Source organism: Talpa europaea, assembly GCF_964194135.1.
Source record: "Talpa europaea genome assembly, chromosome: 4".
NCBI lineage: Eukaryota > Metazoa > Chordata > Mammalia > Eulipotyphla > Talpidae > Talpa > Talpa europaea.
Genome location: NC_140070.1, coordinates 74,315,675 through 74,329,731, shown reverse-complemented (window position 1 = coordinate 74,329,731; position 14,057 = coordinate 74,315,675). Strand labels below are relative to the sequence as shown.

Genomic DNA, 14,057 nt, shown 5'->3' with positions numbered 1-14,057 from the left:
GGTTTGTTTTTTTTTTTTAATGACTGCATGAAACAATAATGGAAGAAATGAACAGTTAGTTCTTAGTTAGATAAGAATTTGAAATTAGGATTGTCTCATTCAAAAGCCCAAATTATTAACCTTGTCTACAATATGTATGTTATGTATATTAGGTCCAATAAGTTAGAATGACCCAAAATGTTTTTACTATTGTTTATATACATCACAGCTATTTAATGATGGTTTTGAAGATGATGTAATGAATTTGATAATGATTAATACATTGAATACATACAAAAAGTTGAACATAAAATTGCAGCTACATTTATAATTACAACTTTTGAAGCAATGTGTATCTCTTCAAGCAACTTGTAAATATAGGAGTACATAAAAAAAAGTCAAAGATGACTGGTAAAATACTTGCATGTATCTTTTATTTTCATAATTAATAATTAAAATGAAGATTTTCTATATGTCCTCTGACATGGCATTATCATGAATTGCCATGTTTGTAAAAATATATTAAGCACAACAATTTTTACTAAACTAAAACACCAATAACAATCTTGAGTTTGTGAATTTTGATTCATCCCTAGTCTCTACTGCATTCACAATAAAAGTCTTATTTCACTTTACAACTTCTAGAGAGATTTGAAGTGGTTTACTCTGGTGGTACTATCCTTTTGGTTTTGTTTACCTGAGAGTTCATTTATATTATACAAACAACTCGTAACTGTGGATTCATTCTTCATGGATAAGCTATAATTATTGTGAGGACTGGCAATATCAGTAGTTATACATTACCAGTGCAGGTCAAGAGGATGACTATTAGGTAGAGTACTTTCTGGAAACTATTTGATTTAGTTTCTTGACCTTCTTTATTGTTTGCAAACAAACCAGAGGCAAAGGTAGCATAAAGCATGAGCACAGAATATGGTGCACACAATAAGCATTGTACACTACCTCAAATAGTGTCTGACACTAAAACACAGAAATTCATATCACTAGTTAATTAAAAACATTTATTCTATTTATTGCTAGAATGTAAGAAAAAAATAATTATTAAGTGATGTATTAAATTGAAACCATTGCATTCATTTTTCAAAAGTTATTGATAATGGATAAAGTATTAACTTTTGTTCCAAAAATAGACTTTTGCCAATTGCTGTTTGATTTAAATAAGTCTCTTAAATTTTCAGTTTTAGTTTCCTGATTCCTGAAGCTGAATAATAATATTTTACAGCTTAATGCACAGGTTCACAAGATAAGATGTTTGCTGCCTCATGGCAATTGTGAGATAAAGCTATGATGTTTGTTGTTGTATAAATGTAAACATTTCATGCTTAAACCAGTCAGTGTGTGTATGTTATTTCGTATCCTTTTCACTTAAAAATATTTTACAAATATCTTTATAGGTATTAACATAGTCTTCATGGTCATTACTTTTAGGTGACCAAATATTACTCACTAGTTCCCCTTAATTTTTAGGTTTTTTAAATGTTCCACTCAAGGCAGGGAAGGTAATGTTTTATGAACCTTCCAATAACAGGGATTCCTGACCTGTTACATTGCTGATACCAGCACTACTTCCACCACTATCAACTTATGCTGAAGCTATTACTAATAAATTGTTATTTAATGACGTGTTTGTGCCAGGCACTATGCTAAGAACTTTCTACATATCAACAAGTTCAAATCTGACAGTATCTCATTTTACAGTAGAGGAGACCAAGGCAGAGAATGGTGAAGATGTCTGACCAGATCACACAGATTAAAAGTAGCAGAACAGAGATTTAGAACTTGCAACTGCACACTCAATCATGGTAACCATTTGCCATGTGAGGCTATATACATTAATTAAAATTAAATAAAATCACACATCTAGTTCCTCAATTAAATTAGCCATACTCAGGTGCTCTGCTGCTCCAGAGCCACTCTATGGAACATTCTCATTTTATAGCACTGTATCTTTCTGAATCTAATTCCATGCACTTAGATACTTTGTTAACCTGTATTTCTGTTTCTTCCACTTTATATTTTATTGCCTGATAATTCATTCCAATAATTCCAGTATAAAGTAGTAGATCCTTAGCTTGGGGCTTGGCTCATAGATCCATCCTTAATTGATTCATAAATGTATGACAGTCTTTCATTTGTATAAACTTAAACATTCCATCAGTATTTTTTTCTAAACCATGACAACACTCATGTGTTTCATTTCTTTACTTGAAAAATCTTGAAATCGCTTTAATGATCTTTCAGTTCTGCTTTACATATTAATTTATTACAGAACAGGATAAGTGGTGATAGCACGTGCATTTATGATATAGACATATATATCATGTATATATAGCTTTTTGTAATTAGCAAGGTATTTTATTTTATTTTTTTAAAGATGTATTTATTTATACAAGCACTGGGTACAGTCAGAAGTGTGGGAGGGTGAGAGAATTCACCAGAGCCAGAGTGGGGAGCAGAACAGGCAGAGTGACAAAATACACTGCTGAGGGGAACAGTGGCAGGAGAGGTCTGTGCGCCATGTGGGACCTTCGCTGGTGGCCGGGGATCGAACCGGCGCTGCAGAGGCTGTGGGCAGCCTCGCAGCCAAGCACTCAACCGCTGCGCCTCCAGGGGAGGCCCAAGGCACTTTATTTTTATAATTTTTTACTAAGATGGCATTGATTTACAATATTATATATCATTTAGAAATAAAAAGTTCAACCTTTTCAGGTGTATGTTACCACACTTCACTCACCACCAAGGCACCCAGAGTCCTCTACCATAGTTTATTTGTCCCCTCCCTTTTGTCCCCTTCAAGCTCCCCTTCATCTTCTGATAGCCTCCATTTTAATCAGATTCCTAGGGTTTGTTGTCATCTGACTCTTTGTTTCATTTCTCTATATTCCACATATGAACAAAACCAACTGGTATTTGTCCTTCTGTTTTATATTGCTTAGCTTAATCCCTTCCAGTTCCATCCATGTTGTTGCAAATACAAGAGTTTATTATTTTTTTAATAGCTGAGTAGCAATCCATTGTGAATATATACCACATATCAATCCAGCCTTATGTTCTTGAGCACTTAGTTTGCCTCCATAGCTTGGCTATTGTAAATAACACTCTAATGAATATAGGAGTTCACATATCACTTTAAATTAGTGTTCTTGCATTCTTTGATACATTCCTAGGGGAAAAATTGTTAGAAACTTTTGTACTATTTTTCAAAGAGACTAGATCCGGTCTACATTCCTACCAACAGTTTATGAGGATTCCTTTTTCTCCTCATCCTCACCAATACTTGTTGACCATAGCCTTTTTGATTAAGGGTCATTTTCATAGGTGTGAGGTGATATCCCAATGTGATTTTGATTTGCATTTCCCTGATGCTAAGTGTTGCTGTGCATTTGTTAAAAAATTTATTTATTTATGCATACAATATTTATTTATGCATACAAGAGCTGGGGTACAGGCCAGAGATGTGGGGGGATGAGAGGATTCACCAGAGACAGAGTGGGGAGCAGAACAGGCAGACTGACTGAAATACACTGCTGAGGGGAGCAGTGGGAGAGTCAGGAGAGGTCTGCAGTGCCATGTGGATTGCTCTCTGGCCAGTTGGGGATGGAACTCATGCTGCAGAGGCTTCGGATTGCTTCAGAGTGTGACACTTAACCCCTTGCACCACCAGGGAGGCCCTGATGTTGTGCATTTTTTTCCTGTGTCTATTGAAAGGCATCTGTATGTCTTCTATGAAGTGACTTTTTTTTAGCTCTTCTACCCATTTTCTGAATTTTTTGTTTGTTTGCTTTCTTGTTGTTGTGTTGTGTAAGTTTTTTTGTAGACCTTGGACACCTTTTCAGATGTATGATTTGCTAACATCTTTTCCCATTCAGAAGATTGTCTTCATTTTAATGAGTTTCTTTCACTGTACAGAAGCTTTTTATCTTGACATAATCCTAATGTTTACTTTTGAGAAGGATTGCATTGAATCTGTGGGTTTTTTTGTGTTTTTTTTTTTTTGTAAAAAGGCCATTTTTACAATGTTAATTCTTCCAGTATAAGAACAGGTAATCTCTTTGTTTCTTTGAGTTACCTCCCATTTTTTAAACAATATTTTATAGTTTCCATTGTTCAGATCCCTTGCTTCCTTTGTTAAGCTTACTCCTACACATTTAATCCTTTTTAATGTGATCATAAAGGAGATTGTTTTCTTGATTTCTTTCTCTTCTAGTTCATTGTATATAGGATTACAAGTGATTTTGGTTAGTTGATTTTATAATTTGTCACTTTACTGATTTATTGTTTTAGTGGCGTTCTTAAGATATTCTATCTGTAGTATCATGTATCTGCAAATACTGATAGTTTTGTTTTTCCTTTCCTAATTTGATTTCTCAATTTGTCTGATTATCCTACCTACGGCTTTCAATACCATGTTGAATAGTGGTAGTGAAAGTGCACACGCTTGTCTAGTACCTGATCTTAGAGGAAAAGCTTTCACTTCTTAATCATTAAGTATGATGTTAACTGTGATGTGTCATATATGGATTTTATCATGTTTGGATATGTTCCATCTATCCCCATTTTTTAAAGGATTTGTATCATAATCTATTATTCCATTTAAATATTCATAGTAAATCCAAAGCTGGTTAGAACATGTATTATCCTCATTTTATAGACAAACTAAACTGAGTTTTAAAAAATTTAAGGAATTTGCCCAAAGACACATGACTGATGGTGGAGCTGATCATCAAAATCCTGCTCTTCTTTTCTTGATTTACTTTTATTAATGACACAGTATACATCTAGAAAAAAATAAATGAAAGAGAAACAGCATCATTAAACTGTATTGGACTGGGAGGAGGAGATGTGGATCTGTTAAATATAATGCAAATATCAAATGAAAGTTATAAAATATCTTTGCCTTAGCATATTTGAATTAAAAGAATAAGAAGACACTTGCAAATTCTACTTTCATAGCTTTAAAGTACTGTGGAAGATAACAATGGGGGTATTTTTATAATATATTAATAAAAAGTATTCCTGTGGTTATATGAATAAAATCAAGAACCTAAAGGTCTTATCTGAGATAATAAATTCATCATTTTCAGGAAAAGTAAAGATATAAATAACTATAAAAATATAAAAATTGTAAAGTTACAAAACACTGGAGTACCCAGATATTGCATTGTTTCTAAATACAGCAAGACAATACAAACACAAATGCTCAGTTACTGGACTTAATTATAATCAGTTATTGAGAAGCACTCTGTTACTAATTTAATTATTGTCTGGAAATAAGTATTCATCATTCCTAGAACCAAGGGAACACAGGTGGTGGAGTCTTATAAAAATCCAGTGCAATAAAACACTTTCATTCTTTTATTCTTACTAACAGGAGGGGCCTCTAATTTGATTTTAGCCAATCTCAATAAAAAATATAGGAAAGATTAAACAATTCTAAGGAGAGGAATTACTGGCTTACATTTTTCATCCATGGAGTATCTGAAGTACTGCTGCCAAGTTTCAAGTTCCTGTCTTTCAATACACCCCCAGGCCCCCACCCAGTATTAGCAAATTTCATACTAGTAACCGAGGATGGAAGAGAATTGGAAGGGTAGAATGAAAATGTACAGTTGCTGATTTCAGTCTTTTGCTTTTTTGTTTTTATTAGATTGCATGCACAAAACTAATTATTTTTGCATGACAAATGAGGAACAAATTGAACTGTGACTCCAACTTGTGAAAATCTTTGGTGCATAAAAACCTCGAACATGACACATTCGGCTTTGCAGTTTGTTGCATCCAAAATTTAGTTACTCTGGCAACCAAATTATTTTAATCAGGCAACTTCTTAGCACTATCTTTTGTATATTTGTGACTTTAAAAAAAATTCAATTATATCAAGAATTTTAAGCTTCATAACTTAATTTTAAATTTAAAATACTGTGGAATGTTACATAAATTACCTAGGCCAAGGGAAAAGAACCTCTATCTATCTAATGCAGGATATATTCCTATTTCCACTACAGTTGTTTTTAAGTTTTCCCTCACATAATGATTTTATTATCTCAGATAAAGGTTTTAGGATTTAGATTTTTTTTCATATAAAACAAGAATTTTTTTTAAGATTTATTTATTTATACAAGCTCTGGGTACAGTCAGAAGTACGGGAGGGTGAGAGGATTCACCAGAGACCGAGCGGGGAGCAGAACAGGCAGAGTGATGAAGTACACTGCTGAGGGGAGCAGCGGGCACGGCAGGAGAGGTCTGCATGCCATGTGGGACTCTCGCCGGTGGCCGGGGATCGAACCGGTGCTGCAGAGGCAGCGGGCAGCTTCGCAGCCCAGCGCTCAACTGCTGCGCCACCAGGGGAGGCCCAAAACAAGAATATTTTTATTTATTAGAAAATTGCCTCCCATCGTTACCTTCATGGTACATTAAAACTATGAAAGAATTAGAAAAAAAATTCTCATTTCTATAATTCCAATAGGAAGGGATGACATTTGCCAAGTTAGGGCATCAGTTTGAATTGTATTTTTGGATTAGCCTCTCAACAGTATATTGAGGAAGTTTTTCATTTCTTTGGATTCATTAGACTTAGACAAATATATTTTACTTATGTATTCCTTTAATAGAAAGAATTCAAAGTTAAAAAGTGTACAATCATATTAATTCATAAATTGTGAAAGTACAATTTTGAATCCAAAATTGTCAAACATGCTGTTATGGTCCCATTGTGTTTTATTTTTTTTTTCTGTTGGACAGAAAAGAGTTATGTAATATCAAGTTGTCCTTGGTTCATTTATTCAAATTTGTCTCATATGTTTTCTTGAAGTAATTTTTATTGTTTTGTTTTTACATTTCAAAAAGTACTTTTAAAGTTTCAAAAGTATATAGCATTCCACTTCTCATCAACCCCACCCACAATTCTCATTTATTCCCTGAATTCTTAAATTAAAGGGTCTCTCAACAATGCGCCAAGTTCCGTGAGTGGTTGGTCACTTGAACAGAGCACATTGTATCTCATTTTAATAATCTGAATCAGTGCATCATATAAATGCATTTTGAATAATGCATGTCTCCTACTTTAATTACTTGTTTAATTAGTTTGTTCCAAAGCCTAGAGCAACCGCTGTTGCCTGGATGATTAGAAAATTGCTTCCAGTTGCAGAAATCTATTTCCTGTTGTTTCTTCTGGCAGTGATTGCAGACCGGCCTCCCCCAGTCATTCGACAAGGTCCTGTGAATCAGACTGTAGCAGTGGATGGTACTTTAGTGCTCAGCTGTGTGGCCACAGGCAGTCCAGTGCCCACGATTCTGTGGAGAAAAGATGGAGTCCTTGTTTCAACCCAAGATTCTCGAATCAAACAGCTGGAGACCGGAGTCCTGCAGATTCGATACGCTAAGGTAACATGAAATGTCACCCTGGGTTTCCCGTTTTGTTCCACCCTGTGCCTCCAGCAATGAGTGTTAAAGTCTCAAATTTTAGAATCAATGAAATGCTAAGTAATGCTATTAATATATATTTAATTTGATGCTTTATTCTTTTAGACATCCCACTGTGTGTATTTAAGATGCTTTGACTCATAATTTAGCTCATGGCATGTAATTTAAAGCATTTTATGGAGGAGAAAAAAATATCTGTGAGACCTGTTGAGGGAAGTAAATGGGATTTCTGGGAGAAAAATATGCCTTTAAAATAGAAGTACGATGCAGTCATTCCATAAAGCATTTTTCAAAGATCTTATCCAGTACCATCATGTGTAATATGCTTGAACAATTCTGTTGTGAATACTGGTTCAGCATTTTTCAGTTACAGAACACTGTACATGCAAACAAAAAAATATAAAGCAATGTACATGCTGAGTATACACTTCAATTCAGAATGTTAAATAATCAAAAGCCCACAGGTTTGTAGGAGCAATTTAGGGATTTAGCTTCCCAGAGCATCACATCCCATACCTGTTCTTTCAGGACTGTGTTGTTTTGTTTTGATTTTTCTTTTTCTTTTTAGGCCAAGATCAGACAAGCTCATGAGGCATATGAAAGAATAGCCTTGACAGCAATAAACATAATTTTCAGCTGCTTTATTGCCTATTGTGGGTTGCTTCTTTGGAGTTTGGATCAGTGGAACAGTTCATTTTTATGTTCTACAAAAGCAAATATGTTGTACTTTTTCGTGGCAACTATTGTGATTTTGTAAATGCAATTGCCAGAGCAAGATGGCAACATCTTTGCTTTATTAGACATTCATTGAGGATAGTTATGACTTTTAAGCAGAGGTAAATGGGTTCATTATGCTGCTGCTGATTTAAAAGAGAGAGGGTATTCATGCCAACTGGGGTTTGGCTTTATATGTATTAATTGTCCTATGCTACAGTTTAAAAAAAATGGTAAAAAAAAAAAAAGAATGAGTACTTTAAGAAGAATTCATTTTGTCTTTATTCTTTTTCTATAAATATCTGTTCATCTCATGTGTTGAACCTTCACAGTTGAACTCTTGTAACCTATGAAACAGCAAAAATAATTATTGGCTAAATTATATCATTCCCATGTGACTTATTAAATATAAAGATATAATTTAGTAAAAAAAAAATTATCCCTTTGAATTTAAAGCTGTCTACCTCATTGTTTATTGTCCCTAACACTCAAAATAGGGATACATTAGTCCAGTGAAATATTGTTTGTTTCATTATGCAACAAGAATAACCATATAAAATCTTTTTTCTGTCTTCACAGTCATCCATTCAATTAAGAGGAAATTTCTGTTTAGCAAATTTTAATATATTTATCCATATTTATGGACCATGTACAAGCCTACAATTGATTTTTCAGCCCAGTGAGTTCTTGATTGTTCAAATATTTACTTTTGGTCTGTCTTCTCAGCTGGGTGACACTGGTCGGTACACCTGTATTGCATCAACTCCCAGTGGTGAAGCAACATGGAGTGCCTACATTGAAGTCCAAGGTATATCAGATAGTATGTTTACCTTAAAATAAAGATTCAAAGCAATGGTTTACTTACTAGTAAATAGATGAAAAAGTTGTTCCGACATATGAGTAGGTGTGTGGGTGTGTTACTACATGATGTGCTTCTCTGTAAATGTGTAGCCATTTTTTAATTTGTGTTTCTTCCCCTTTGTTAGAATTTGGAGTTCCAGTTCAGCCTCCAAGACCCACTGACCCAAATTTAATCCCTAGCGCACCTTCTAAGCCTGAAGTTACAGATGTCAGCAGAAATACAGTAACATTGTCATGGCAACCAAATTTGAATTCAGGTGCAACCCCAACATCGTATATTATAGAAGCCTTCAGGTAGAGCAAAGATAATGTTTCCTAATTGTTTTTGTTGTTTTTCTTCTTTTTTGACTTACCATTGAATGTGCTTGTTCTAACTTGTGTCTCTATTCTTAGCCATGCATCTGGTAGCAGCTGGCAGACAGTGGCAGAGAATGTGAAAACAGAAACTTTTGCCATTAAAGGCCTCAAACCTAATGCAATTTACCTTTTCCTTGTGAGGGCAGCTAATGCATATGGAATTAGTGACCCAAGCCAGATATCAGATCCAGTGAAAACACAAGGTAAAGATTGATTGATTCAACTCTGTGACAACTCCTTAAGATGTTATACTTTTTTATAATTTTGCAGGTAAATCAATAGCAATTAGCAAATGCTAGCATCTACTTAACATAGATCTGTTGTCCACATTGCCGAATTAATTTTTAATATCTAAACACCATGTCTACATTCTTTGTTATTAACTGGATTACACCAAGATAAGGTTAATAAAAAGAAGAAATGTTTTTCATTTTATAAAATTACAAATTCAGTAAGATAAAAGCATTATGTGAATATTTTTATATTCAATTTCTTGATTTTCAATATGGTGATTGGTGGGTGTAAAATCTTGTTTGCATAATAATCGTATTAAATTTTATTTATGTTCAGAGTATTACTCACAACCTTCTGGATAAGCTTTGAAAATCACAACCCTAATACTCTCTGAAATCATGCAAAAGGAAGAGGCACTTGAAAGTTAAACTTGAACTTGTTCTTAACCCCTATGCTCAATCAACCTCCTACAAAGCAACATGAAAAAAAATTCTTCAGGGCTATAGGTTGTTTGACTCATCTCTCATTAATTATGTGAGTCAAGATGTATTAAACTTTTAAATGGTAATCAAGTGTAATTGGCCAAGTCTAGTTTAAAGAAACAGTTACCAGGAAAAATGAAAATGTTCAAGCATCTAAATTGATATTTTTGTTCACTTGGAACACGTTCTAGATGCACTCTTACTTTCTTGTGAGAGTCTAAATTACTTTAACTTTCAACTGATAAATTATGATCTCCCAGTTCACCCTATTGCTCATTTTATTACTTTAATGCTTTTAATAGCAGTTACATTTATATATTAGGGAAAAAAAAGATGAGAACGAGTCAACATTTGCCTTTCTATGGGCATTTTGTCATTACAATTAAAATACACTTGTCCTTACCTTATGGGTAGTCATGATTAGAAATGTCAAATTGTTTCCTCCACATACAAAGAAATCTTGTCTCTATTTTAATCTTCACATTTCATAAGGAAAAAGTTGTAACTTCATTTCAGTGACAGAAAGAAATCCTATACAAAATCACCAAGAGACTAAAACTACTCTTGTCCCAGTTTTAGGAGCGGATCTGCCAGCCATGTTGCCTATTTTGTCTTCTGCACTGAGTCTATAAACAATCTTTTTGGAAGGACTTTTTGTTTCAGACTTCACAAAGCAAATCAAGTTGTAGAACATGCCCACGTGTGTTCTTGCTGGGTGAATTCAACACACCCAAATGCCTGTATTTGCTATTATGAGTCACCGCACCAAGAGCTCTAATATTCTTGGAGCCTGCCTTAAGGCTGTCTGAGGTTTTGAATATTAGATATGCATTGTGAAGAATGCAGAGACTCTGGCAGCTGTAAAATGAATTTAAACTTTTGTCCCCAGAACAGTGGCCTGTATCCAGTAGAGGCGAAGGAAAAGTCGTTGATTGACTACTGCTGTACGTTAATCTATCATAGACTCATACGACTGATTTTGTAATGTACAGCCTCATTTGCAAGTGAGGAGGTAGTTAACTTTTTATCTGAAAATTAATTTAAGTCTTAAAATTTTAATAGACATACTTTTATACATGAATAGTTAGTAGAACAACCTAAATGAAATTATTCCATAGCAACTGGAAGACTGAGAAATAGTGAAACAGGCATACAGTTTTAAAATCAAAGAACTTTTAACTAAACTCCTCTACCTAATAGCTAGTGGACCCTGGAGTAAGTTCACTAGTCCTGGGGTTCAGTTTCCTTATTATACAATGAACTTTAAAATACCCACTGCAAAGGATTGGACATACATTAACCAAACAGTTTGAGTATACAAGATATGGATAAAATTCCTTAAGCCTTTGTTAGCAAACATTTTTTTTTTCACTGTCTGGGTTAAATATAAAGGAAATTCATAAAATTTGCAGGTATTATAGAACTGATGAAGACAGCTAGTCTGTTGAATGAAAGAATCAGAATTAAATATATCTTGACAGACTGGAATAGTGAGCCAGCACTAACAAGATTAAAATTAATGAAGCCAATATAAAAGTCTGATTCTTTAACTTAGGATTTTAAAAATTAGCTGTAGAAGGATAGACTAAGGACTTAAAAGGACTGCATGAGTGTGTGTCAGAGCAGTGGGGCTGGGGGTGGAGGGCAGGCTGACTTCAGTGTTTGAAGTCAATTAAAACACCTATCTGAGCCAGCAGAGTGATGTAATTGCCAGAAGAACAAATGCAGCCTTAGCTGGCGTTAGCAAAGCTATGTCTGGATCAAGTACCCTCTTCTCTTCACTTCGAGCTGGTCATATCATGAATGGAATGATGAGTCCTTTGTTGAGTTACATTTTCAAGTAGACTTTCATGACTTTGAAGAGGAGAACCATGAGAATCTTTGGTAGTGCTACATGGAAAGCTGAAAATCACATCATAGGAAAGGAAATCCAAAGATTTGGCAAATTTAGTGCCCCAACTAATAAGTCAGAGTAAGCATGAACTTTTTTTTCTTATCAGTTTAAGAGACTTCATATAAGAAAAAGGAGACTTATGCTAATTCCAACAAAGCAGGACTAATGACTAGAAGTAACATTAAGGCAGATGTCATTGCCTAGTTATTAGACTGCTTTTTTACCCAATAGAGGGTCAGGCTAATCCTGATCATAGCAGGGCCCTGGTGCAGAGGCAAGGAAAAGTCCAATTAGAGGGTACCAGTTATGTAAAGAGTTAAGAGGAAGAACCAGTGATGGAGGGAATTTAGGAAAGACTCACTGGAAAGTGATTAATAAGGGTGAAGACACAATTTTTGTAACTATTTCTTCAACTTGTCTACAAAAACATCTGCCCCAACTTGGAGATTCCTATGAATGAGCTCTTTCAAAAGTTGTAGTTGCACAGCATTGTCATGGTATCCTGTTTAGGAGTCACGTAGACCTATGTTGCAATCAGCCTTGTCACAGGGTAATCAAGATGTGTTTTCCCAAGACAAAATTTGGAGATGCTAGGAGATGCTAGGAGCATGAGATGAGGAGCTGGCAAGTAGGGGTGGTAGAGTGGTCACTGCTGGCATTCAGAGTGGTGGTTGCCAAATGCCATCCCTTGTTTAGACATTGCTTTCAATTTTCTCTCTGATAAGAAATTTTCCAAAAGAATGTTTTAGACTGTCTTTGCCAAAAAAGGTTAGAGTCAGCAAGTGAAATAGTAATTCCTATGAAGGACTTAACTGGCAAGTTTATCTCAAGTCACAGAAAGCAGTGACTGAAATACATCCCAATCATAGTTTTTATCTTTTAAAATAATTACTGTTTATTTGAAAATATTTCCTAAAAAGGAAGAATATTCCCTAAGGAGGATGGAAGCTTACATACGAGAGAATATGTTTAGAAGCTGATGTAATATGTGTGTTTTCCATACACACTTTCACTGTAACTCAACCAATATTCATTTATTTAGTTAGTCTGTTTATCTGTCATCTGTCTATCCATATTGAGGTAACATTGGTTTAAAGCACTGTATGTGATTCAGAGGTATAGGATCACATCTATTCCAAAGTATGTTGTCACACCACACACACCTCCAACTCAATCAATATTTATTAAGCACTTCCAATATGTATGGCGCCATTCTAGATATTCTGGGTCTTGAAATATTAACCCAATCTCTGGCTTTAAGAAAAATACTTAATATGCCCAACAAATTTATTTCTCACAACCATTCTCAGAGCTACTATCCTTGACTTTGCCATTTGACAGATGTGGAAATAGAATAGTGGGTTTTATTTTCCATATGTTATATGGCCATTAAGTCCCTGGATTGCTGTGCAAACCAAATTCCAAGAACGGCAGTGTTACCCTACAGATGGGAGGTACCTGAAGGTAGATGAGCAAATTAGACCAGCAGGAAAGGAAGAGATAAAAAGATGATACTCAAGTTCTTCTTATCTATTGACTACGAGCTGAGGGTCAGTATTAGTCTAACATATTCATAAAGAATCAAAAAGTCGGAGATATCAAAGCTGTCTCAGTTGTTTTTCTCATTTTGCTTTATTTGTAAGTTTGTGTGAGTTTGGTTTAACTTATATACTCAGGCTATATACACAGTCAAAAGTAACAGTGCTGAGTAACACTTGTGATCTGTCATTCTTCCATTCCTGGCCTACCATGGACAGCTTCAAGGATACTTACCAGCCTCATTTATAATAGTCACACTTTTGCTTTCTGTGCAAAGTCAGATCATTGAAGGCACTTAAACATTTTGAAAACAAAAGTTCTCTCTTTTTTTTTTTAAGATTTATTTATTTATTCATACATGCACTGGGTACAGTCAGAAGCGCGGGAGGGTGAGAGAATTCACCAGAGTCAGAGCGGAGAGCAGAGCAGGCAGACTCACGAAGTACACTGCTGAGGGGAGCAGAGGGCGGCAGGAGAGGTCCGCGCGCCATGTGGGACCCTCACCGGGTGACCGGGGATCGAACCGGTGCTGCAGAGGCTGCGGGCAGCTTTGC

General features: G+C 35.0%; 1 protein-coding gene across 1 annotated transcript in view; it reads left to right on the top strand.

Annotated features, from left to right (window-relative positions):
* ROBO1 (roundabout guidance receptor 1) overlaps positions 1-14,057 on the top strand; it is a gene marked incomplete at both ends in the record, with an annotated part of 751,012 nt that overhangs the window by 666,162 nt on the left and 70,793 nt on the right. The window contains 4 exons of the mRNA XM_084232634.1: positions 7,178-7,383; positions 8,863-8,944; positions 9,123-9,291; positions 9,391-9,557. Of these exons, the coding sequence (XP_084088760.1) occupies positions 7,178-7,383; positions 8,863-8,944; positions 9,123-9,291; positions 9,391-9,557 (624 nt within the window). The remainder of the gene's footprint in view (positions 1-7,177; positions 7,384-8,862; positions 8,945-9,122; positions 9,292-9,390; positions 9,558-14,057) is intronic.